Source organism: Borostomias antarcticus (genome assembly GCF_949987555.1).
Source record: "Borostomias antarcticus genome assembly, chromosome: 2".
Classification (NCBI taxonomy): domain Eukaryota; kingdom Metazoa; phylum Chordata; class Actinopteri; order Stomiiformes; family Stomiidae; genus Borostomias; species Borostomias antarcticus.
Window position 1 is genome coordinate 14,474,962 of NC_140235.1, and position 26,005 is coordinate 14,500,966.

The 26,005-nt window shown below is 44.6% G+C and overlaps 1 protein-coding gene across 7 annotated transcripts; it reads left to right on the plus strand.

Annotated features, from left to right (window-relative positions):
* Nucleotides 1–561: 561 nt before the first annotated feature.
* snx16 (sorting nexin 16) lies at nt 562–25,794 on the plus strand. 7 transcript variants are annotated; one of them, XM_084459074.1, is made up of 9 exons: nt 562–662; nt 5,126–5,643; nt 8,778–8,864; nt 16,119–16,267; nt 16,770–16,839; nt 17,097–17,233; nt 20,071–20,214; nt 20,738–20,782; nt 22,695–22,815. In XM_084459074.1, exons 2-8 carry the CDS (start codon nt 5,236–5,238, stop codon nt 20,757–20,759), a joined length of 1,017 nt encoding a protein of 338 aa, XP_084315200.1. In that variant the 5' UTR covers nt 562–662; nt 5,126–5,235; the 3' UTR covers nt 20,760–20,782; nt 22,695–22,815. The 7 variants fall into 7 exon arrangements, with proteins under 7 accessions (XP_084315200.1, XP_084315202.1, XP_084315201.1 ...); XM_084459076.1 differs by having other exon boundaries at nt 20,741–20,782; XM_084459075.1 differs by having other exon boundaries at nt 22,692–22,800.
* The last annotated feature ends 211 nt before the right edge of the window (nt 25,795–26,005 follow it).

Here is a 26,005-nt window from a genome sequence, read left to right on the forward strand (position 1 = left end):
ACAATGGTGTTTGGCCCAGAGTGTACCAGCCATGGAATGTCGTTATCTCATAAGTCTATGGAAGAGGGATACCGAAAACTCAAGCCGACAGCCATACTCAGAGGTCAATCATCATAATTAGGAAATAGCTAACAGGATCATATTAAAAGGCATTTCCCTGAAAATCAACAATATTCAACAGAGGTATTGCAGAGGGCTTTAGGTGGGGTTGGAGTGGGTTGTATTGGTGGGGTGTTGGCGAAGCGCTCAGGGGATCAGAGCTGGGATCTATTGCTGGAGTTTCTGATGGTGACAAACCTGCTCCGTAGGATCTGAGGACTGGAATGTGAGGGGATAGTGGGTGGGGATCTCGTCCACACTCCAGACCAGTGGGTGGCGGTAATGCACCTTTCAGTTGTTTGCCAACCGCCATAAAACCAAAAGAAGAAGAAGAAGAAGAAGGCGTGGCGTCTCTCCCTGAGGAGAGACTGGTGACGCGAGGCTAGACACGTTTTACATCTGCGTAGATACGTCAGTTGTGTAACGACGCATACGAATTTCCAGGGTGTTTTTTTGCGTCGCTTCAGCAAGAAGATATCACAGACAGAAGCGCAGTTGACACCGTGTTCGGTCAGTTTCTCTACAGTTTCACGGCTTACCCGTGGTTTCGTCTGTAAGCAACGGTAAGTACACCAGTAATTGCTATACATGTGTACATTTGGATCAAAATCCGTTTAAATAAGAACGAGACTAACTTGCGGTAAATTACTGGCGAAGCCTTCTCGCCTGCTAGTGCTAGGACTATTTTATTGTTGTTCTGTTGAGTCAATCGCTGAAGTGCCTGTAATCTAACGTTAGCTAGCTAGTTTATAGTGTATGGTTCGTTAAGTTCGTCTGTGCTACTTGAGCCTTCATGCCGTGCATTGAATACGAGCTAATGTTAGTACTACTAGCTTGTAGGTAACCTCCCAGCAGCGTAGATTGCCCCCCTGAACTGAGCATGATCACCCTCGAGGTTCAGTCGGTATCTGGGTACCTCGCAGGAAAGTGCGCAGTCATGAGTGCTGACCCTAGGCTGGCCTAGAGCTGCCTTCATCCCCGGCTAGCTGATACCTAGTTTGTCTCAGCCTCATGACGACCAAGCTACTTGCTGCTAACGTAGCAAGCCTCAGCTAAGAAGCTGCATTTGGTCATCATGGTCACTATGAATCCATGGTCGCACCTCGCTCCGCGCTGCTCGCCTTGCTTTTCGATAGTAGGCTACCTACACAGCTCCCCTAAACCTAAACTGAGGTGTGTGAATGCGTTGACAATCTGTCTTTCATCACACAGACACGAAAGTGGTGTATCACTCACCAGCTCAGACCTGTTTTAGGACACTGATGATCTGATCTGGTCTTGGCCATCATTGCAACAGATAGGCCTAACAGGTATATACTTGGTTATTGACATAATGTAAATGTATATATTTTATTTTTTATTTAATTTTTACAGGAAAGGCCCTTGAAAGCAAACTCTCATTTACAAGGACGCCCTGTTACAGTGCATTTTGAAACAGTACACACAAAAAAGCAACAAAATTACAGTAATAAGACATTAAGAGAAATAAGGGAGCAATCCGCATGTAACTTATCAACTAGAAGAACTCTAAATGACTCTATGGAGATCAACCGGTCCAGTTTTAGTGAGTCCTGGAGCCTGTTCCATTTATCAGGATTGTAGAAGGAAAAAGCAGTCTTTCTTATTCACTATTCACACGGGGAATAAAACAGCCTGATGTGTGATGTGTGTCATTTGAATCATTAGTAGCCTACTTAGGAGTGATCCGAGTGACAGATACATAGGGAGATTGCCACATAAACAAACAGAAGACAGTGTTGCTCTCTTCGAATCGCAACATAAACAAACAAGACAGTGTTGCTCTCTTCGAATCGCAAGAGAGGGCAAGCCCAACTTTTTAAATAAAATACAGCGGTGTGTGTAAGAGAACCATCACCAGTTACAAAGTGCAGAGCACTATGATACACTGCATCAAGTGGCTTCAACATGGTGGGTGAGACATACACAACATCACCATAATCAAAAATAGACTAACATTAATTGCACCATGGACTTTCTATTGTAGAATGAAAAGCAAGCCCTATTCCTGTATAGGAAGCCAATTTTTCTCCTCACCTTTTTGGTAAGGTGTTCTACAGGGGTCTGAAAAGAGAGCTAAGTGTCCAGCCAAATGCCAAGATATTTATGAATTAACAATTTAAATTTGCTCGCCTTGGAGTGTACTGTATGAATTGTCGAACCTAGGGGACCGTGAGAACAGCATCCATGTAGTCTTGTCAGGGCTTAGGACAAGCTTGTGATCAACCAGGCCAGGTCCAGCCTGGCTTATATGCATGGCTGGCTTGTTTCTGTTCTTGACTGGTAGGACAGAAGCTAGTCATGCCACTGAAATAGCTGTGAATTGAAATGACATGAAATGATGTCTGATAAATTAAGATGGGTCTTGTCGCCTGGACACATCATTTCCAATGCTAATCCAACACAATAAGAGCGGGATAGCTCATGAGCTCACAACAACTAGCAGCAGCTTCCATAACATTAATGGTAGCGGTCAGTGGCTAAAGCAGTTACACTGTTGATTCCTGTAATGCAATTGGTTCAACTTCTGTTTCTGAGTTTAATACTTTCACCGCTACTCTACTTGTGCAGTGGAGACTGGCGGGTTGATTTTGGTGTCCTGCTTTATTTTGGTGTGCTGGTACTACTGCCTCTTGTGGTGCCGACAGATAAATGCAGGTCAACATTGACCGGAGTAAGGGAGGGAGGGAGTGTCAACCGGACAAACACTATCCTAGGTGCTGGCTTACAGACATGCACAAAAAGAGACTGCTGGAATGCATCAAAGGCAGTCTGCAGGCTTGCAGCGGCCGATGCAGGGGTGGGGCCAAAACTATACAAAATTGTATCATCAGCATAATAATGGATGTTACAATGCAGAGAGGGGAGTAAAATATTATTTATATCTGAGAGTAAATGGAAGTGGACCTAAGATGGACCCTTGCGGAACACCTTTACCAATCACAAGAGAGCTGGATCTTACACCATCAGCTGCAACGACCTGCTTTCTCCCAGACAGTTAGAGAACCAGCTAATAGAGAGATCATCTAATCCAATGGAGGACAGTTTGCTCAATTAAACACCATGGTCCACAGTATCGAATACTTTTGAGAGGTCTACAAAGAGAGCAGCACAGTTGTGACGATTGTCAAGACTGTTTAATGTTATTTATGTTATGAGTCAGTTGGGTTAGGACCAAACGCAACCACTCAGGAGACAGGGACAAAGTGAATGCCTACCAGGCGTTTTAATTCAATAAACAAATCAAAGGCACAAGCAAACGGTCCAAAGGGATAATCCTATAGAATAGTGAAAGTCCAAAAAGTAGGTCAATATACAGCAAATAATCAAATAACCAATACAATCAGTCCAGAGAGATAATCCACGAGAATAGTAAAAGTTCAGAAGGGTAGGTCGAAGTTCAGTTAACGATCCAGATGAATGGCGCCGACAGGCAGGGAGTAGCACCGCGGAAGCCGGGTCACAGGAATTCTATGGGAAGATCTGGCGAAGATAGTAGGGAGGACCGGGTTCCTATAGGTAGTGGAGTTGATTGTAGGATTGGGAACTGGTGCGCAGTGCTGTTCCCGTAAGCTCATTCATTGCCGCCGCAGGGCGCGCAAAGCTCGAGCTGAGGTGCCAGGCATCTCCGAATCAGTCTCCGGAGAAGGAGAGCGGAAACGTGCCCTAGCTCCGTTGGTGGGAGGCGGGAACTCCGGAGAACCCGAACGCTGCGGGGCAGAGCTGGGATGGCACGCTGGATTGCACGCAGGGTGCACGGAGACTCCGGAGGAGGAAAGTGAAGGACCCGGAGCCGTAACAATTTATAACAAGGGATGTGGTGGTTACAGTACTGTGTCCTGGTAAGAACCCCCTGTGCCCTGATCAGTTCCCGCCCTCCCTGTTGAGGTTGGAGAATGTTGTATTCCTCTAAAAAAAGCCCGCAGCTGATCATTCACCAAGGTTTCAAGAACGTTGGAAAAAAAAGAAGTAAATAAGTAGGTCTACAGTATTGGCATGTATTTTAAGCCACACTTTTCTCAGATGCACTCAGCTGATTTCACTATGCACATGTTGAGTTCCTTGATTAATGCACCAACTTGGTAGGGAGCTAGACTGAGAAACGATCAGTACTCATGATGAAATCACTCAGTCATAGGTTTAGTTAAAGCCTCTTGTTTGAAGTAAGGTACAAGCCTTAGGAATTCACAAATTATGGCTCATTTGACTGAATGCAGCTCTGCTTCTGACAATACTCATACACTTAGTGGTCTGACCGTGGACACTGTCACTGTGTCATGTGCAGTCCCAGATCTGAGTTAAACCTGTGATTGATGCGCCATGTTCTTTCTCTCTGTCCACAACTCTTGACTTTTGTTGTCTTTTATTATTGTCCTTATTCAGCTCTGCGTTGTTTTGATTTCAATAAAAGACGGCCCCCAATGTCTCACAATACCACACAGTCCAGTGTCCCTTTTACAGGTGTATTCCAAATGAATCTCTCCAACACGGGATTTGAGCGACAATCAAAAGCCGTTTTCTTGCAGGAGGTATAGCATACAAAAGACGATGGGACATCAAATCAAATCATCTGAGCTCGAGCAAGGTTCTTATGGTTCGGGGGCGTTCCACCCCCCCTTCCCCGATCAGACTGGTCTGGACTGGTCTGGTCTCTCCTGTGGCTTATGGCCTTGTAGCGAGATAACCGGCCGATGGTTCGGCGCCCAGGTCTCTATCTCTAACCACAACAATTTCTGTTGTCCACAGAATGTACCAACCATGGATTGTCACCCTTATCTCATAAGTCTATGGAAGGGAGACAGTGTCTTACAGCAAACTCGAGCAGACAGCCACACTCAGGGGTCAACATCATAAATATAAACAGCTAACATGATCAGGTTAAACCACAACATTTCTCTGAAAATAGCCATTTTCATCACCTCTCTATCAATATCAAATCTTCTTCATTACAGTGTGCTTGACAATCTAGTCAACTTTTGAATGACCTCTTTTCTCTTTCATTTCAAAGTGTCTGAAGCCTGCTGGTCTCCCTATGCTGAACAGTGGTGTCTGAAGCCTGTCTGCCAGCGAGCCTGGGGGGAGGGAGAGGAGGAGGGGCTTTCTAACAGAGCCAAGACGATGGCCTCGCCGTTCGTGCCTGTTCCCCCGCCCCTGGACCGGACCTCCGACTCCCGGCGGCCCCTGAGGGCCTCGTCCCTGGGTAGCTTCTCCAGCAGCCCTCAGCCCTCCTCCTCCTCCTCCACCAGGGCTCTGAGTGAGGACCGAGGGAGGGGAGGGGGCGGAGGCGGACCCCTGCTACCTGGGTGCCGCAGTCGCACGCCAACGCCGGCGTGTCAGAGTCCGGTGATCCGGGCCAGGCTGAACGGTCTGGAGGAGCCATCGGTGGAGTACTCCTCCTCCAGCTACCCCCTCGCTGACCCCCCCCTCTCTCCTCCAGGACCAGCGCCCCCCCAGGATGACCAGGACAGGCCCATCACCCCCACCATCTTGGGCTACGAGGTCATGGAGGAGAGGGCAAAGTTTACTGTAAGAGACTGTTATTATATAGTGTCTGGCAAAGTAGTCAACAGGATGTGTATGTAAGTAACAGGATATATAGTACAGTCTGGCCTATACTGAGTGTTAGTTTGTCTCCTGCACCTCATTATTACATTAGTCATTTAGCTGATGCTTTTGTCCAAAGCAACTTATAATAATTGTAATAATTAACTTAGGAAAAGCCAAGGTACTACCACTCACAAGTGTATCTCCTTTCTCAAACAAGTGACAAAGAGCATAATCTAGTGCTGAGGGCAAAGCAAGAATAGCAATCTAAAATACAATAGGTGCTTAAGAGGGAGGATCGTAGTAGTACTTCTTGAAGAGATGAGTTTTGAGCCTGCGGCAAAATATGAGCAGCGACGCTGCTGTCCTGATGTCAGTGGGTGGTTTATTCCACCACTGTGGAGCCAGGACAGAGAAGAGCCGAGACTGTCGATCGACCGCAGGGGCCTCTGATAGACGGGGCAACCAGTCGCCCTGAGGTAGCAGAGTGTAGCGGTTGGGAGTAGTGTTGCACGGTACCAAAGGTCTACCGCGGTGCCAAAACGTGACGGTGCCAACTATACTATAAGCTCTATACAACGGTACTACCGTGGAATACGGCAGGGGGACAATGTTACCTCTGTTCCCAAATTCACTGGTTTCTGCTAATGAGCAGACTGGCTCGCGACACCGTTGTGCAGCTCCCAATTTGTTGATTCGCGCACACATCTCCGCAGTCACTGGCTCGCGACACCGTTGTGGCAGCTCCCAATGTGTTGGCTCGTGCATGCATCTCCGCAGTCACAATATATATTGACGTTATCTGTGTATGTCTGGGCGCGAGCCAGTCTGGGTTCTCAGTAGGCTATCGTAATGTCAGAAGCGTTCCCTAGCTCTGAGTCCGCACCATCAAATATAACATTATTGAAGAAACATATGGAACTACAGTATTTGGGTTTTAAACCAGATAAACAAGGAAACGCTATAGATGATGGCCGTCCGTTGTGCAGGCGATGCGGCAATGCCGTATAGGCAAAAGAAGGAAACACATCAAACTTAATAAAGCATCTACAATCTCGTCATCCAGACCTTGCACTGGAATACAGACGAGCTAATGAAGTTAGTATGACTTTAGCAGTGTTCTTGCCATTAGCTAATATTACAAAAATGAATGAATAAAACTCTTAGCTAAAGCGTGTGCTGCTGTTGCTAGCTAGCCAGCCAAAGCTAGCCAGCTGGCTAGCTAATGAAGAAACGTTAGCCTACCTGCTGTCATGTCATCATGCACAGCTGTTGAATGAAATTTGTCGTCCTCTTATTCCAACTCCAAACTCCTTAAAATAATGTGAGCTAGATTATGTTGGCTGAGACGAATCCAATGATATCCACCTCTTGACATTTGGTCATTTGATCTGGTTTTGACTTAAACGAAAGTGAAAGCTAGATAAAGCGTCACTGCCATCAACCAAAACCCAGTGGCCCTCCGCTGACCTTTACTGGTGGTTGGTGATACTACACTTGTGTGTATACATGGCTGATTCAGTAGTTGTTTTAGATATGTGTTTTAAATATTTAATATTATATATAATATTATTATATAATAATTCATAATATGCATAGTATCTTTTTACTTACCTATAGAGCAGTGGTTCTTAACCTTGTTGGAGGTACTGAACCCCACCAGTTTCATATGCGCATTCACCGAACCCTTCTTAATTGGAAAAATAAAATATGATTTTTTCAAATTCAAAACATAGGTATATATTTTACTGGTGCACAAAATGAACCGTGCATCAACATCACTGTTCAAAGAACAAAACCATCAAAACATGATTTTCACACAAAAACAAAAACATAATAATGAATATTTACTGCAAATCAGTGTGACTTCTGCTGTTGCCTTTCAGAGACCAGTTCACAAATGCGCAGCTTCACCATGGCAAGTGCCACTCTCATGTCATTTTCGCAAACAAAGTCTGTTCCTTTCACAATCACACGACGTACCATCACGACAGTCACAAGTCGACTACTGAGCACACCAAATTCCCTGCAGCACAGATAGGCCAAGCGATGTAGCGTGGTCACCTGCAGCCAATGATGGCCAAGCGGGGCGTGTCATCACGAATCATATGAGTCGGGTGTGTGTCTTGACCTCCGCCGAACCCCTGAGACTGACTCACCGAACCCCTGGGGTTCGATCGAACCCAGGTTAAGAACCACTGCTATAGAGCTACAATGTAATGCATTAAATGCATGTTATTCATGCACCACTCGTATAAAGTGATTACACTGTACTGTAATGTACTGTAAATACATTGCACCTTCATAAAAATAACAATTTTAAAATTACAAATTTTAATGCTTCGGTATCGTGATACTACTTGGTATCGTGATACTTTGGCTGGTATAGTATCGCAGGTCAAATATTGGTATCGTGACAACACTAGTTGGGAGGGGGTATAGGGACCATGGCCTGGAGGTAGGAGGGGGCTGTTCCTTTCATTGCCCTGTAGGCTAGTGCCAGAATTTTAAACTGGATGGGAGCCAGTGTAGGGAACGGAGAAAGGAAGTTGTGTGGTTGAACACCAGGTAAGCAGCAGCTTTCTGGACAAGTTCCAGGGGCTTAATGGCTGATGCCGGGGCCCCAGCAAGGAGGGAGCTGCTGACATGATCATCTCCTATCTGCAAACACGGTGGCGGTAAATTCTAAACAATAGGTCTTAAACCCCTGACATATCAGGCTGATAATCGGCTGCCGTGAACGTCCTTGAGTGTCGGTGGCTTGAGTTCTTGCGGTGTGTCCCGCACCGTTGGCTAAGTCAGAGGATTGACTTTATTTAACGTTGGCTAGTGATCTAATAGTGTTTTTTGGTGGTGGTGGGGGTGTTTAGGATTAGGTCTGATTGATGTTATATGCATACGTGTATGCCAAGTTTACAAATCACCACTGTTTGTTGCATATGCATGTGTTTGTACGTGGTACACCACTATTTAGTACGGAATGTACACCTGATTTTATAAATGAGGCCCAGCGCGTTCTGACACCGTCTCGGTACTGAACTGCTGTACTGTTCACTTCTCCGAACCATCCTTTCAGTTGTTGACCGAAGTGTATGTGTGTGCGTGCGTGCGTGTAGGTGTATAAAATCCTGGTGAGGAAGAATCCAGAAGAGAGTTGGGTGGTGTTCAGACGATACGCAGACTTCTCCAGACTCAATGACAAGGTCAGTTACACACGGAATCAAGGACAGGTATGTGTGTGTTTGTGTTTGTGAAGTGAAAAGCCTACATTCAATGTTCCTGTGAGCATTTCAGACACAGTTATTGAAGAAACCTACGCTACGTGGGTTGTCAGTACTCAACTGCCCACACACTGTTTAGGCTGCCCAGTAAGTATAGCTCTCAATAGTGTGTTAGTATGCTCTCAGCAGTCAAGATTAGGGATGGGGATCATTCATTTTTATTGATATTGATACCGTTATCGAGTCTGCTTAATGATCCGGGTCCTTATTGATACCACTATCGATACTTTTCTATAGGAAAAACGAGACGGACGGCAATACATGTTTAACAGAACTCGTTTTGCATTTATTGCAGACCATTTTGCACGCTCTGCCATTTTCTCAACAAGCAAACTTGTGAACGAGTATGCAAGGCAATAAAATAACAGCGGTTGGCAGAGCCGTGGGAACTATTTTGTGGGAGGGGGTGCTGTAAATATGAGGGTCTGGTGGTCCTCCCCATTGACATTTTCGACCTACTCAAGTTTGCAAACAATAGGCCTACACAGCCCCGCTGACTGATTATGATAGAACGCGTCATGTTTATCAATGAGCATATCCTACCACCTATAATGCAAAATCAGGTCGCAACTGACACAAACCTGAGCAAACATGAAATGTCTGCCATACGCTATATTGCAAACAGGTCCAAAGCTTGCAAACAATACACAAACCCGCAGACTGATGACAGAAAGCGTCACGTTTATCATGCGTAGCCTACTGCTTAGGGCTATACGTTAATCAAATCAAATCAAGCTTTATTTGTGTAGCGCATTTCATACACAAAGGCAACACAATGCGCTTTACAAACGTAGGCCTACGTTAATGCAAAAACAGGGCCCATAACGTAGGCTATATTCACCACAGAAAACAATCAAGTCAGTAAGAAAGCACAATGCACAACAATGCCAACACTGCAATACAAGTCTTATTACAAACCCAAGCCAGCACACAAGACTATCCAAATAGATATTAAATTTTTTCCAGCACAAGACTATAAAAGTAGGCTTCTGCACGGCGGCAGATTATAATTAACCATGTCTTACCTTGAGCTGCTGCAGGGCGGGTCAATCACATCAGACCAAACGTGGCCTTGCGCTCGGGGGTTGTGTTGATAAAAGCTCTCATGAGGGTATGTATGTCCAGCGAGTTCAGAATCTCCGTGTGGACATGCATCAGGGCCAGGTGAGTAAGTCTCTTTTGTGTCATGGTACTGCGCAGCCATGTTTTCAGGCGACGCAAGGTAGAAAAAGTCCGCTCAGGTGAGGCCACAGAGATGGGTAGACACAGACATAACTCATAACTAACATGAGTTTTTCAGCTTCTACAAACAGAGCTCTTGTCTGTGGATTGAGCTTGGATATACATACTGCTACATCTTGAACTGTGCTACAATCAAACCCTTTGGTGACATCGCCAAGCATTTTGAGCTGCAGATCTAGGCGGCCTGTGTCCAGCTCCTTAGGGAGGTGAAGGGGCTCGAAGTCCACTGGTTTCCCCTCTGCTGCTCGGATTACTGCCCTCTCTCTGGTTGCTGCTATTTTCATAGCATCCTGATCAAACCTTCTCGTCAGCTCCGCTGACACCAAATCAACCGCCTCATAAAAGTCACGTCTCCAAATCACCGTTGCTGTGTCGTGCACCACGGCCTCTGGAACCGTGGTTTGGCGATAGCGAACAGGGGTTTTGCTCACCCTTGGGGCAGTGTCTGGCATCTTCAGGCCCATTTCTGGAGCACACCTTTCCACTTTGCGGACCATCTTCTCCACGATTTCGTCATCTCTCAGTGACACTACGCGCTCTTTGAGCACATTTGCGCATTTGAGCGCACCGAGGGCACTTGCTTTGGGGCTCTGCAAGCTCTTGGCCACTGCCTCGCAAGGCTCGAACAGGGCTTCACTGCAGAGAAGACCGAACAATGTTCTCCCTTTTAGAGCCTGTTTGTATAGTCCCCCGATCTTTGCCCTCGCATCCCCTCTGACGCTCTTGTCGTCTTTCAGCGTTTGCAGGGTGGCCAGAAGAGTGCTGTATGAGGAGCAAACGCGTTTGATGGCTGTCGTGCGGACGCACCATCTTGTCGGGCACAGGCCTAGGATGGTGACAGTCACCTCGTCACATCCGAAGAGCGATTCGTAAAGTTGTTTCCGCTTTGCTGATTCTCTGATTACAACCGCAACACCCTGTACAAAGTTCAAAGTCTCGGCCACAAGAGTCACTTCGCGTGCGACTTCTTGTAGAACCAGGTCCAGCGAGTGGTTACTACAATGTACATACAGTGACTGGGGGCATTCTTTTTTAAGACGAGCCTGAACTCCAGAAAAACATCCAGACATGTTACTTGCTCCATCAAAGCAATATCCTGTAAGACATTCAATAGGAAGGTTCAACCTTAAAAACACATCCTTAATGCACATGAAAAGAGTTTCTCCAGTGCTGTCTGGTGCACTATAAAATCCCAAAAATACGCAATGAGATTGGAGGCTGTTCCTGTCAACAAACTGCAGATTACACGAGAACTGCTCTGTACTACTCGCGTCGGTGGTGCCATCGGCTGTAAGCCCATAAAAACTGCACCCCGCTGCACGGACGACAATATCCCTCTGGATGGCATAAGCAAACTGTTGGATTATCTCATTCTGAATGGTGTTGGACATCCAGTTGTCTCGTCTCGTGACCCACTCACGTTCTTTCGGGAGATCATAGGTGCGTTCAAGCATTAGCTCATAAAGTATTCCATCATGTAGTGTGTCACCCCTGAAGGCTATTCCCTTGCTGCCTAGGAATCGAATGGTTCTGAACAGTAGTTCCAAGACGTTTCGTGCTGTTTGCTGTTGTTTGGCAGCGGCATCAGACAAGAGGGCACTGATAGGAATGTTCCCCAAAGCAGCATGTCTCTGGACTGTGCAACTTGGATTTCTCGTGCTCTTTGAACTTTTCAATGGCTTTCCGCCAGTTCGCAAACCCCCCTTTTACAAAAGTTGTAGCTTGTTCTCTCAGACGATCATGGTTTATCAGCTTTTTTTCTAACGCTTTCACGCACAAAAAACACAAAACACGGTCACTCTCTGCCTCGTAATGTAGCCACCTCCATTTTGTAAACCACACTGCTCTGAAGGTACGACTAAAAATCTCTGAGCCAAAACGCCTGCCTGGAAAATTGAAGTCTGTTGGCTGAAAGGGCTCCTCAATTCCTGTTAGGCTACTGCTGCTAGCCTCTCCTCCCGCGTACGCTGCTGCTGCTGCTGCTGCTGGAGTAGGTACGTTAACAGGCCTGGCTTCGATCTCGGCGGCAATGGTGCTAGTAGTAGTAGGCCGCGAAGTGAGAGTGGCAGTGCTGCATTCCTCATCCTCAGGACGCTGGACTTCTTCAGTTCTTGTGCTTTTTTTAGGTGGTCTGATAAAAAATTCTGAAATTCGCTTCTGAGCGGCCATTGCGATGCTTCGGTTTGATCTCCACTAATGTATCGTTCATTTGAAACGCACCAACGGATGTAGGCTAGGCTACGTGCACAGCGTCAGCGTTTATTGGGTATTAATAATTATTCAATTATTCATTGCACATTTTCCCCAAATCTTCCTCAAACAAACAAATCTTCCTCAAACAAACTACCTTTAGATCAGTAACAACAGACAAATTATGTAAAATGTTTTAATGCATTGATTAAAAAGTGTACAACGTCAATCCGCCCCCCAAACATTTTTTCACACCAGCTCGCTAGGGGGTGCTACAGCACCCTCAGCACCCCTAGTTCCCACGGCCATGGCGGTTGGCATGCAATTCAATTGAATTAAAAAACTTTATCAATCATATGTTTGTGCACCACGATCGGACAGGACATATAATGTGGGTGACCAGATTGCCCGTGTCAAGCCGGTTGTACCGAAAAATATCTGTAGAACACTAGTTTTCAACATTCATTGCCAACGGTTTTAACCACAACATAATGTGATGCTTGTTAACAGTGCTCACATGACATTTATTAAGTTAATATGATCTTTATGTCGACATTCCTACCTACAAGACTAAAAGTGTAGCCGAGTGTGTGCAGACCAATATGTTGCTTGCTGGGAAGCTGTCCATGATGCTGAAACTGAAATACTTACATTTTAAATGAAAACGCCTGGTTTTGGTGCTCGAGAATTATATATGCCTACTACTTGTGCGCTTGCATGAACGTGCAGTAGCCTACAGTAGACTACATTTTTGATTGTCCCGGTTAAAATGGTCACTCGGCTGTAGGCTCGATAGCAGACCCGATAAGCTCCGACCTTATTGATTACCGGGTCTTGAGAAATTTGGAACCGGGTCCTTTTGGACCCGGGTTTTGATCCCCATCCCTAGTGAAGATGGAGAGGAGCCATCCTTTCGTGTTGGAGGAGGGTGTTGTGGAAATGTTCTTCCCTCTCTAACTCCCTCCCATCAGGCTCAAACAGCCACCGCTTCCCCGTCTGGCCCCCCGGCCCAGGCCGCTCTGGATGCAGCTCCCACCCAGTTCAGTAGTAGGGACAGGTCAAAGCAGCAGGAGTGGAGGAACGTGAAGCTCAGGCCTGGATTACTCTAATGCGTGTATGCACGGCTGCGTATTCGAACCATGAAAACGATCCGCGATTACACGGCTGTTTTGGGCACAAACACTAGAATGCAGCTCTGGATTTCTAGCCTGAACACGCAGCTATGGGCGTATTCCAAGGCCTCTGGGTTTGAGGGTCATTTTCGCCGGGGTTGTGTAATCGCTATGGCAAACGGAGGAAAATGTACATGCTTTTTTCAGCAAATACGCATGAGTGTAATCGAGGCCTCAGATAGTGGGTGAAATCTGGTTTTGGTGGTATGAAAAGGGTGTCATGTTTCAACCATGGAAATAATAGGTCTAGATCTGTTCCCTGAACAAAATACAGTGCGTCAGCAACAAAGAACCAAACAAGGTGAAGTTTAGAACTGAAATCACTAATACTTCAGCAGTGTTGTTTCAGGTTTGTAGTACCTCTGAGCAACTCTAATACTTCAGCAGTGTTGTTTCAGGTTTGTAGTACCTCTGAGCAACTCTAATACTTCAGAAGTGTTGCAGTGTTTCCTGTGGAACTGATCTCTTGGGGTGTGGTGGTGTGAGAAAAAAAGAGTCTGATTTCGAAACTGAAAAAGCGGGGGATCGGAGACCACCCTTCTTCCTCCCTTGTTCCTCTTTCCTGTCCCCTTCCTTCTCTCTCCTCTCTTGCGCTCCTCTCAACAACCTCTCTCCTCTTCTCTCTCACCTGTGCCTCCACTCTGTGCCTGTGCCACAGTCCTGTCCTCTCCTACCACAATCCCTGCCTCTGCCTAAAAAAAACAATTAACTGAAGAGTCGGTCTATAAAGATGGCCTAACTTATCTCGTAAGGCTGGTAAAGTCCTAGAGCTTAAAATGTAATTAATTACATGTAACTGGATGGGATAAAACAGTAAACCCAAACAAGCACTTAATAAATCATATGGTTTATAGACATTTTAATCAAATGTTTTGTAGGTTACCATTATAACAACAGCTGTAGATAAATAAATAAAAAGGTAAGCTAGTCTTTAAACATGCGTAAATAATTTGTTGCTTTTTCTGTTATTTTGATTGGCACATTTTAGGTGGCTGGAGGAACATTAATGCAAGCTAGTGTTAGTTCAGCCAGCCAAAAAGACGGTCGCACAATCCATCAGGCAGCGCTGCGCCTGACTCGCACGAAAGTTGAAGAACCTACTCGCACTTGTGGTTTATGTCTCCTTGACAACACTCGCTTGAAGGGCTGACCGACTGACAGACAGCAGCGCGTAGCTCAAATGGAGCAGGCTACGCTTCGGCTCGAACTGTATTTTAAGATAACGTTACGTAACGTTAGCAACACAAGTCCAATTTATCATATTCATTTTTTTACTTGTCCGATCAGACACCTGCATGAGGCATTCCTCTTGCCCGAACAGAGTTTACTGGTCCCTGGGAAGCGGGCAAAACTGTTAGCCTACAGGTAGCTTGCCTTGTTCCTGAATCCCCCTGATGTGAATCATGTCTAGCCGGCAATAACCTAGCCTACCTGACTGGTCTCATCATTCTCTCTCTTCCTCTTCAATAACCTAGCCTACCTGACTGGTCTCATCATTCTCCTCCCTCTTCCTCTTCAAAAATTGTTGTATGCCCATCTGGAAAATTGTATTGATATATTAGGTTTTAGGATCCGCTAGTTGTCATCAGGGAATTATAAAACCAAAGGCTTTACCAACGTGCTTGAGATGGGCAGGAGCTGTCGGCACGTCTAACTGTAGCTATAACGGCACTTAGATTACTAACATAAATGTATTTTAGACAGTAGGCTAGGCATTTTGAGGAGTAGGCCTAGGTGCACCAGTGTTTGGCCCAATTCAAACACTGTTTAACACTATGGTAATATTTGAGCAGCAATAGCCTACCTATCTTTCGTTGTAACCTCATGCCGCTCACTGAAGAAAAAATCCCTTCACGCGCCGAGTCTTCCGATCACCTCAGAAAGGAGCAGCATGGAGCGGCACAGAGCGCGCGGCCTTTAGGCTCTTAGTCTTATTGAAAATAAATAGTCCTAATGTGGGCGCGACAGTGGTTTTGAAAGCGCATTTAGGCAGAAATATTTAAAAAGTTTAAGATGTTTAATTTAAGACTTTTATATATATAGCCTAATTTGTATTATTGTTTTTTGTATCAAATGTTTGGTGTGGCGGAAAGGATCTTGCCGTGGCGGTGCGCCACGGCAAAACCTTACCAGCGGAAACGCTGGTGTTGTTTCAGGTTTGTAGTACCTCTGAGCAACTCTGTAGCTTAAGGAACAGGTTCAGCCAGCACAGACGACCTGCTGTGGAACAGCCTGGGAACGTCCCACTGGCCTGGGGCAGGGTGGGGGTGTGGTCAGACCCTGGGAACGTCCCACTGGCCTGGGGCACCTCCCTGAACAACTACTCTACGTCTAAAGACGGGTTCAGCCGTGTTCTTCAGTTATTCCTATTGTCTGTTGACATTTCCCAAACAGTTTGGAAGGGGTTCTAGGGTTAGGAGTGTGGAAGCGTTGTTCAGTTCTTTCATCTCCACATGCTCATAAACACCGCCTGCCCCCCATACCCCTGCTGAGCAAACAGAATAGATGTTGTTTTTCCCCGACCCTCACGGTGTGTGCGTGTCTGTGTGTGTGTGTTTGTGTTTGTTCCCAGCTGAAGGACATGTTCCCTGGCTTCAGGCTGGCCCTGCCTCCTAAACGCTGGTTCAAAGACAACTATGACACCGATTTCCTGGAGGACCGACAGCTGGGCCTGCAGGCCTTCCTCCAGAACCTGGTGGCTCACAAAGACATCGCCAACTGGTGTGTGTGTGTGTCTGTGTGTCTGTGTGTCTGTGTGTCTGTGTGTGTGTGTGCGTGCGTGCGTGCGTGCGTGCGTGTGCATGTGTGTTTGAAACTGTCTATTAACCCCTTTTGTATAGAGGTGTTTTGAATCCTGTGAAAGTTCTGCCAGGTGCCATGCAGCACACTGTTCAACACACAAACACACATATACACATACACACACACACACACACACACACACACACACACACACACACACAACCAACCAATACAAACTGACAACACAGAGGAGGTGTTATCAGGGTTTATGAAAGTCGGCCAGTATCTACAGTAACCCTCCCTGACCGTGTCCCTCTATTAACCTCCCTGACCGTGTCCCTCTGTTAACCTCCCTGACCGTGTCCCTCTGTTAACCTCCCTGACCGTGTCCCTCTGTTAACCTCCCTGACCGTGTCCCTCTCTTAACCTCCCTGACCGTGTCCCTCTCTTAACCTCCCTGACCGTATTCCCGTGCCACCAGTATGGCCGTGAGGGAGTTCCTGTGTCTGGACGACCCACCCGGCCCCTTCGACAGCCTGGAGGAGAGCAGGGTAAGACCTGCCATGGGCCAGGAGCGTTTAAAGGGGAGCTCTATGGGTCGTGTGTGTTTAAAGGGTGAGACTATAGAGGAGAGAGTAGCTGATGTGTCTCTCCTCAAGCCTTCAGTGAGACTCTAGAGGAGAGAGTAACTGATGCGTCTTTCCGCAGGCCTTCTGTGAGACTCTGGAGGAGAGGGTAACTGATGCGTCTTTCCTCAGGCCTTCTGTGAGACTCTGGAGGAGAGAGTAACTGATGTGTCTTTCCTCAGGCCTTCTGTGAGACTCTGGAGGAGAGTAACTACCGCCTGCAGAGGGAGCTGCTGGACAAGCAGAGGGAGATCAGCGCCCTGCGGAGGAGACTGGAGGAGAAAGAGCAGCGTATCAGCCAGCTGGAGAGACACAGCCAGTAAAGATACACACACACACACACACACACACACACCAAGGTTATAATAGTTTTATTTTTATATCGTTTTAACTTTTTGTTTTCAATTTCAGTTTAGTTTTGATTAGTTTTAAAGCAGGTTTGCTAGTTTAGTTTAGTTTTTATTTTTGTAAAATGCTTCGTTTTAGTTTAGTTTTTATTAGTTTCAGTATTAGTTTTAGTTTTTTTTTCTTCTGCACTAGCCTCGTGAGACCATCCTGATCTTGTGAGCTCACATTATTTCACTCCGTGTGAAACAAACCATCTGGTGCACGTCAGGTTACTTCTGCGCAGGGGCACAGCAAAAGAAAATGGAGGATAGATTTCATATCCACCCAAAATAACTTATGTATTATGTATTATGGCTTATGTATGAAATGAAAAAGACTAAAACTAGGGACATTTTCTCAATAATTTTAGTTTATTTTAGTTAGTTTTGTAAACACACAATACAGTTTTAGTTAGTTATCGTTTTTTTGTAAACTCTAGTTTTTATTTTTATTTCAGTTAACTAAAATGTTTTTTCACACCTAGTTTTCGTTTTTTAGTTAGTTTTCGTTAACTATAATAACCTTGACACACACACGCACACACAACCATACACGCACACACACACAAAACCATAAACACGCACACATACACAGGAACACACACGCACACATACAACCATACACACACGCACACACACATATGTGTACATGCATGCATGCACACACACACACACACACACACACACACATGAATACACACACACTAAGTATGTGTGTTTCAAAGTTTGAATGTAGTATCTAGCTGAAAAAGTATCATGTAGGAACTGAAAGTAAATATCCCATTGACAACCATACAATTCTTTAAGTTGAATCGCTCAAAAAGTACATTTTGTATCATGTTAAATTCTGCCTATTGACCCTTTGACCTCACTTTCTGTTTATGTGGCATTGGTTTAGAAAAAAAGTTTAAATGCCTTTATTAAATGGCTAATGCATACCAAAAATTAAAACCACGCACCTACGCATTGAGGCAGCACAGGCTTTCATCAGGGTGTCACAGCAGATGAACAGATGAACATTTTAGTATATATGTCCACGTATCTTAAAAATTGTAGGAGTGGCAACAAGTTAGAAAACAGGTAAGAAATCAAAATGAGCAACTCAAAGCTACAGCAGAGCGCCATTCATTTCAATAGTGAGCATTGTTGTCAAACAAATGGTCATAACTAAAAATATAAATTACACAGCTTGAATGCAACATCTTGCTGTAATAAATGTGAAGATACTGTGACGATTAGCAGGGGCGGCAGTTTAGAAAATGTGCGGATATTTTCAAATCACCTACTCGCCACACTCAAACTACATTCTGAACATTCCACCATTCATTTCCAATGGACAAAAAGTGCCAATAAAAGTTAAATACCTCCAAAACTGATATCAACATGAAAAATGTATATGTTATAAGCAGGGGTTAAATAGGGATTTATTTGTGTGTGTGTGTGTGGGGGGGGGGGCTGTGTTAGGGGGGTTGGCAAGGGTGCGGGCAGTGGCAGCAGTGATGGTGGCACTTAATACTGCTTCATAAATGGCAAATATCAAGCCTTTAATGATCTATCTTTGAAATGAAAGTATTCTTGATTAAATACAATTCTAACCCTATGCCGTGCTGTTCCATCCTGTGCTGCAACACTAGCTACTGATGGTTTGGTGACTCAATCTTAAACTGTACAGTGTTTTATATATTCTATCAAACTCAGCCTATGATAGATTAAGCCATGGTCAGATTACTTAAAGTGAATTTAACTAGCTAAAATAATAACTTCTACATTCCTTAAGCATCTGTAAGTTTTCTCCTTTTAACTCCACCCTGTCTCATTTCTGTTTTAGCTTTTAAAATAATTTAACTTCAGAAAATTAATTAATTTCTGCATTGCCCGAGTCAGAGCAAAACATTGAATAATTTAGCCAGCGTGCTAACAGTAAACTATACCTGGGTAATGTAGCTAGCTAACGTGCCTGATGTGGCTTGCCATGCTAGGCGGCTTGATTTAGATAATGTATATCTAGCTGACTAACGTTGGCTAACTGGATAGCTTGCCAGCGATTCCTGGCAGACTAAAACCTTGGTGTTGTTAGAGAACATTGTTTAATCGGGATATCAAACGAACTCCAAGGTGTACTCACTCATAAAATAATCTGAGCGCTCCCTATCCCACTTCTAATTTGACAACTGACTGACGCGAAGTGAAAGTGAAGAGTACCCAGGCGATTGAAAGGGATGACATCATTTTAAACTTAGAAAAACAGTAACTAAAATGAATTGTGATTTATTTTAATAGTGAACATGAAATGGCTGCAATCTTTAAACAATAAAGACCCAGAAAAAATGTACAAATAAATTAAAAGATGATAGATGTGCCGGGGCTGAGCGCCGGGTAGCCCCGGCCAAAATTAACCTCTGGTTATAAGTTATAGCACTATGAAGCATGTAAAGCTGAACAAAATAAACTTTTAAACAGTGAAAATCGGTTAAAAGGTGTGAGAGGAGTTAGGTGGCGACAAAAAAGTGGGTGGAAGAGGAGGAATAAGCGTGCAAGAGAACAGTAGTGATTTACTAAAGCAACCAACTAGTCAATCAGCAATGCACAAGGTCCACTAGTGGTTTGATATTCGACTAGTCTGTGAAACCCCTTATACCCATACACACACACACACACACACACACACACACACACATATCACACACACACACCCCTACCTCTCAGGTGTGAAACCAATTGCCTGTGTGTGTGTGCGTGTGTGCGTGTGTGCGCGTGTGCGCGTGCACAGCGGAGAGTGTCTGAGTCCAGAGAGTCTGTGTGGGTTGGGGTCAGGGTCCGGGTCAGTGCCGGGCAGTGACAGCAGTGTGGAGGCCGACGGAGAACAGGAGTCATCCACCGCAGAGGCTGACCAGGCGATAACTGAGGAGAACAGGTAACACATACACAGAGGAGAACAGGTAACACACACACACACACGGGGGAGAACAGGTTACACACACGGAGGAGAACAGGTGACACACACACTTTAGCACACACACTCAGACTCACACACATGCCCGTACACTGGTTCTCACTTAGCACTCTAGGCTCTTTAAATGGAGGGAGGAGGAGGAGAAACATATTCTCAACAAAGCTGCCTGTTTAGTGGCACATCATGTATTTGGACCCTCAGACAGGAATATAGGATCTGTTCACTGTTTAGTGGCTCCATTCACTCGTTAGAGGAGACACATCCCACAGCGATGTGTCTTCAGGGTCAAGGTTAAAATGTTGACTTCTTTCACACAGAGTTTTTCAAATCAATTTGATTTGATTTGCCCATTGTTCATTGATTTGTTATTAATGCATTAATTGACTGGCGTTAAGCCAGGTAAGTAGGAGGTTAGTCAGAAGAACAAGGTCGCAGAATTATTATTGACGTTTCCTTCCATTCTGTTTTGTCCCTTTCATGTTAGCAGCTGTGCAGGCCCTGTCTGAGACAGAGGGCAGTGTTGTGTCAGGTACATGTCATACATGCTCAGTGGTCACTTTATTAGAGACACCTATCTACTACCAGGTATTAATCCTTTATTAGAGACACCTATCTACTACCAGGTATCAATCCTTTATTAGAGACACCTATCTACTACCAGGTATTAATCCTTTATTAGAGACACCTATCTACTACCAGGTATTAATACTTTATTAGAGACACCTATCTACTACCAGGCATTAATCCTTTATTAGAGACACCTATCTACTACCAGGTATTAATCCTTTATTAGAGACACCTATCTACTACCAGGTATTAATCCTTTATTAGAGACGCCTATCTACTACCAGGTATTAATCCTTTATTAGAGACACCTATCTACTACCAGGTATTAATCCTTTATTAGAGACACCTATCTAGGTAGGTAATCCTTTTCCCTCGGCCTGAACAGCCTGAACCTATCTAGTACTGGGTAGTCTGGCTGTTCTCCTCTGACCTCTCATTAACAAGGTGTTTGCACCCAGAGACCTGCTGCTCACTGGGTGTTCTCTGTTTATCACACTTATTTTGATCACACCATTCTCTGTGAACTCTAGAGACTGTAGTGTGTGAAAATCCCAGGAGGGCAGCTGTTCTGAGATGCTAGAACCACTACGTCAGGCACCAGCAATCACACCACGGTCAAGGTTGCTTACGTCACGTGCAGTTACGTAACAGTCACGTGTCTTGACTGTTCAAATGGTCGAACAACAACTAAACCTCTTCACCATGACTACATGGTTTATTATGGAGCTGCAGCCATATGGTTGGCTGTTTGTTTGGAGGCTATTTGAGTCAACAAGCAGGTGTACCTAATAAAATGATAACTGAGTGTAGATCCTATGGGCTGTCTCTCTCTCGTCTACTTCCTAGCTTGTATACATCACTGTCTTCATCTGTCGTCATGTTCAGATCTTTGTTGAGCTGTGGCAGTGTTGAGGCTGTGTCTCTATCTCTCTCTGTCCCTCTCTCTCTTTCTCCATCCCTCTGTCTCTCTCTCTTCTCCCTCTCTCCCTCCCATGTTCTGTGGACTGTCTGTGGTTTCTAGCCATTATTCTGGTGTGGGTGTTGTTTCTTCAGCTTTTCTGAATTCAGCAAGCTGTTTTGTATTATCAGGTATATGGTTTCTCTTTGGCTGCCCTATCAGTTGATGGAATCGGTCCCCTCTGCTGGTGATGACGAGGTAGAGGTACATGTAGAGTGACTGGAACCCCTCTGCTGGTGATGACGAGGTAGAGGTACATGTAGAGTGACTGGAACCCCTCTGCTGGTGATGACGAGGTAGAGGTACATGTAGAGTGACTGGAACCCCTCTGCTGGTGATGACGAGGTAGAGGTACATGTAGAGTGACTGGAAAACAGACACCGACATGCAGAGCGGTGTGGTTGACTCAATTTTAACTTTGCGTTGAACTTTTTTTCTTCTTATTTCGATTTGATTTGATTTATTTATTTGCTGAGGGAAAGCGCAAGTTAATGAACAATCACTTTATAATTTTAGCAATACAAACCGAGATTGTAAACTAGCCAGGTTGTAGCCAGAGGCTAATTTCCAATTGTAGTCCCATGTGAAGATGTTCCCTAAAAGAAGAGGGTAAAACCATATTGAATATTGCCTATTTGGTGGGGGAGGGACAATCTCTTTTTTTCCAATCACTCAGGTACTGTGACCTGACAGGCACTCAGGTCAGGGCCAATGAAAAATATATTTCTGTCAGAGGGAGGGTCATGCATTTTTATTTCCGAGCACTCTGAAGTCCTCCCGTGACACCCTTTCATAGATTTTGAACGGTCCCTAACCACTCTCTCTTTGTCTTGTTTTCTCTTTACCACTCTCTCACTCTCTCTCTCCCGTCCTTCTCTCTCTCTCCCTCCCTCTTGTCCTCCTCTCTCTCCAGCAGTAGTTGTGAGGCCTTGTCTCTGCATCCCTCTGTGTGCTGGTGTGGCCCTCCCACAGGCAGCTCCCCGCCCACCATCCAGGTGACCCAGGTGTGTGACCCCCGGCTGGAGCACTGATCCCAGACCTGCTGCCCGCCTCTCCTACTGACGTCCCTCTCCACACCTGCTGAACACCGATGCTGGGAACTCAACCTCCCTCTCCACCCCCCACCCCTGGGCTGTGAACAGATACCCCTGCTTAATGGAGGACCTTGTTGGGGAACTGTGGTTGGGAACTGTGGTTGGGAACTGGAGATGGGAACTAAAGATGGGGACACACTTGCAAGCAGATATCTGCTACTATCTCAGTGTTGCCAGGACAGGGAACATTTCAATTTCTGACACTTCTTCCATGACAAAGTTTTTCCTTAGAGACACGGATCCCCCATTGAGACATTCATCTATTGAGGAAAATACCTTGCATGGACCAGGGACATATTCCTGTGGAACACTGTAGTACTTTTTCTGTGAATTGTCTGATGGAACTGGTCAATATGAGAACTAAAACCTTTAGAAAATCACTCAATGTATCAATGTAGTTGCTCTAATTTTTTGGGTTCTTTGAGCTGATTCTGCTGGCTGATCCTCTTCAGAACTGGTCGTCAGGTCCAAAAAGTGCTGCTCAACCAAATGCCGTGGAGAGAGGAAGGCCTCTTTACTCTATATCTGAATACAGACTTATCTCTCCTGCAATATGACTGAACCCTATGACAATCCAATCCAACAAGAAATGGAAGCTTCTAGTGAGAGTTAAGACTTTAAGCTGCAGATTTTCTATGTGTATTGCATGTTGGTTTGTGTTGTTTGCAGACACTCTGAACCCATGTTTTTGGTCAGAGATTAAAACTCTTAAAGAGAAGCGGTGTGCAGAATAGAGGGAACATTAGAGAACATTTCACGCTCAACATTTATGCATTTTCATAAACTGACAATCTCTTCTTTGGCTTATGAAATCATACATTTTGTATCTACGACTTTTCTTTTCTTGGGTGTGTGCCCCTCTCTTCCAAGTATTTTTTCTCGCGGCGTTCAATACTCTGCGCCAGAAAAATCTACTGGAAACTGCTTCAGCCTATTTGATATGGCTCTTGGTGGAGGGTGGAGTGCGTTCACATCGGTTTGTGAGAGTAGCAGCTGTGGTCACAGCAGGAGGTGACTCAGGATATTCAACTAGGCAGATGCCCTCTTAATAGTGGGGTGTTGACAACTTTACTGAGGTCCTGTTTTTACTAAGGTAATCAGTGATGGAACCTGATTGAATGGATCAAAACCAGTGCTTCTCTACACAGCTGCCACAAATCCTGTCACGCCAGAGAAGGGATTTCTCAAAAAAAAGGAATGAGAGAAGAACACGTTATTTGTGTTTTCAAAATGTATCAAGGCTCTTAGGGTGCACTTGGCTCATGTCTGTATAATATAACAGAAATCAACTCTCATATTGACGATACATTGTAGTCCACTTGCCCCATCTCATTGCTTTGCACTGCCATATTTCAAATACACACATTACATTATTGAGATGCTGTTCATTGTATTTGAGAAGCCTGTGTGCATAAATTGTTGTTCATAATTGTGTGGCACAAATGACATCTGAACGCTGTTTTCAAGGTCACGCATCACTTGTACGAAACCATGTACTCTGAAGGTCAAACTGAAATCTAACACACTTTGCACATTATTTGTTGGGTGTACACACACATCTGCATATTAATACACTTTTCAAAAACACCTAACCCTCTCTCCCCATCCCTTAAGGGAGAGAGGGAAAGACTGTTAGGGGAAGAGTTAAGTGCTTATCACTCGTGTACCCCACATTCCTCATCTGAAGGGAGAGTCCAATGTAAGCATGTGTGTGAACGTGTGCATGCGCATGGAGGGAGAGTTTACTACTAAAAGCCATATTCAGGGCTGTAGTCTTCATAGTTATACACAATGTTATAGGTATATGTTATAGGTAATAACACACATTCCAAAAGCCATACTCCATAGTCATACCACAATTAGAGATTACTGTATATACCAGTTAGGGGTGTAACGATACACTAATCTCACGATATGATACGATACACGATATTGGGTTGACGATAACAATACGATACACTAAGGGCAGGTGTGAAGCGTTGCCGTAGCGCTGCTGTTCACACCAATAGTGCATTTCTCCACATTTCTACTCCAATACACTGAATTTAGAGCTTAATTGTTGTAATATCATGGATAGGCCTTAAGACAAAAGACATGTTTGTTACCAGCGTTGTGTAGCCGACAATAAACATATCACGATATTGTTTTCACCTTGACGATAAGTATTGTGATGTTTCTGTATCGAAATATATTGTGGCACGATATATTGTTACACCCCTAATACCAGTTCACTGAAGTCCAGTTGTTTTTATTGAAATCAAGCTCTGTGGTGGGGAAATTATCTTTACGAACATGAAGAGTGGCCATAGGATGCACTTTAGGGATAAATGGCAGTGTTGTCTAGCTAATGTGGCTAGCTCAGTTAGCTTGTTGAAAGTGCCTTTCCTATATTAGACAATGTTTGATTGTTGACGTTATTGTGGGATCTGTTAAACCATCCTGAATTTGAAAGTGCCTTGAAGTTTCCTTTCACTTTTAGCTCCCTCCTCACGTGTTACCTAATTTCTCTAATGGTGAAAATGTTTTAAAATAACACTCAGTTTATCTGTCTTGAATGAGTTGAAATGTCAGCTTTGAATTTTATACATTTTTTTCTAAGGTACAACATAAACTATTGAATGATGGCTCTACCTGCTGTGAGACATAATTGTGTGTCATACTTATCATTCATAGTTCAGTAAAAAATGTCAAATATAAGAATTACATTTTTAGGCCCACATTCTCTAAGCTTGGAAATGGCCTTAAAGAATGTGGGAATGTTGTTTCAGTGATTGCTTGGGAAAGAAAATGTACACCTGTTGTTTTTGTGGTAGAAATGGTCAGATGACCATTGGGTGGGTTGATGGGTTGTGTCTGTCTGTGGGAATCTTACTGTAATAGTTACCATTGTGGTCATGCTGCCACTATTCACCTGTGAGTTCTTTTCAGAGGATACAATAAATATTTTCAATGAAAACCAGCATTTTGTTGTGTCTGTAAAATTTCATTGTTTTGGCACTTTTTCCATAACTAACGTTTTAATTTAGCCCCCCTGCCCCCAGCCAACTGCCCCCAGGCCATTTGCCTCTTGCCAGGCCACTATTGTAAATAAAATCAAATGAAACTTAATTTGTATAGCGCAGTTCATACACAG

What these genes read in the sequence shown, in the direction of transcription:
- snx16 (XM_084459071.1), top strand. Translation starts at nt 5,236, where the DNA reads ATGGCCTCGCCGTTCGTGCCTGTTCCCCCGCCCCTGGACCGGACCTCC. An exon ending in TCTCCAGACTCAATGACAAG is followed by an intron (nt 8,865 to 16,118) that starts GTCAGTTACACA and finishes GTTTGTTCCCAG; the next exon opens with CTGAAGGACATGTTCCCTGG. An exon ending in GCGATAACTGAGGAGAACAG is followed by an intron (nt 20,215 to 22,691) that starts GTAACACATACA and finishes CTCTCTCTCCAG; the next exon opens with CAGTAGTTGTGAGGCCTTGT.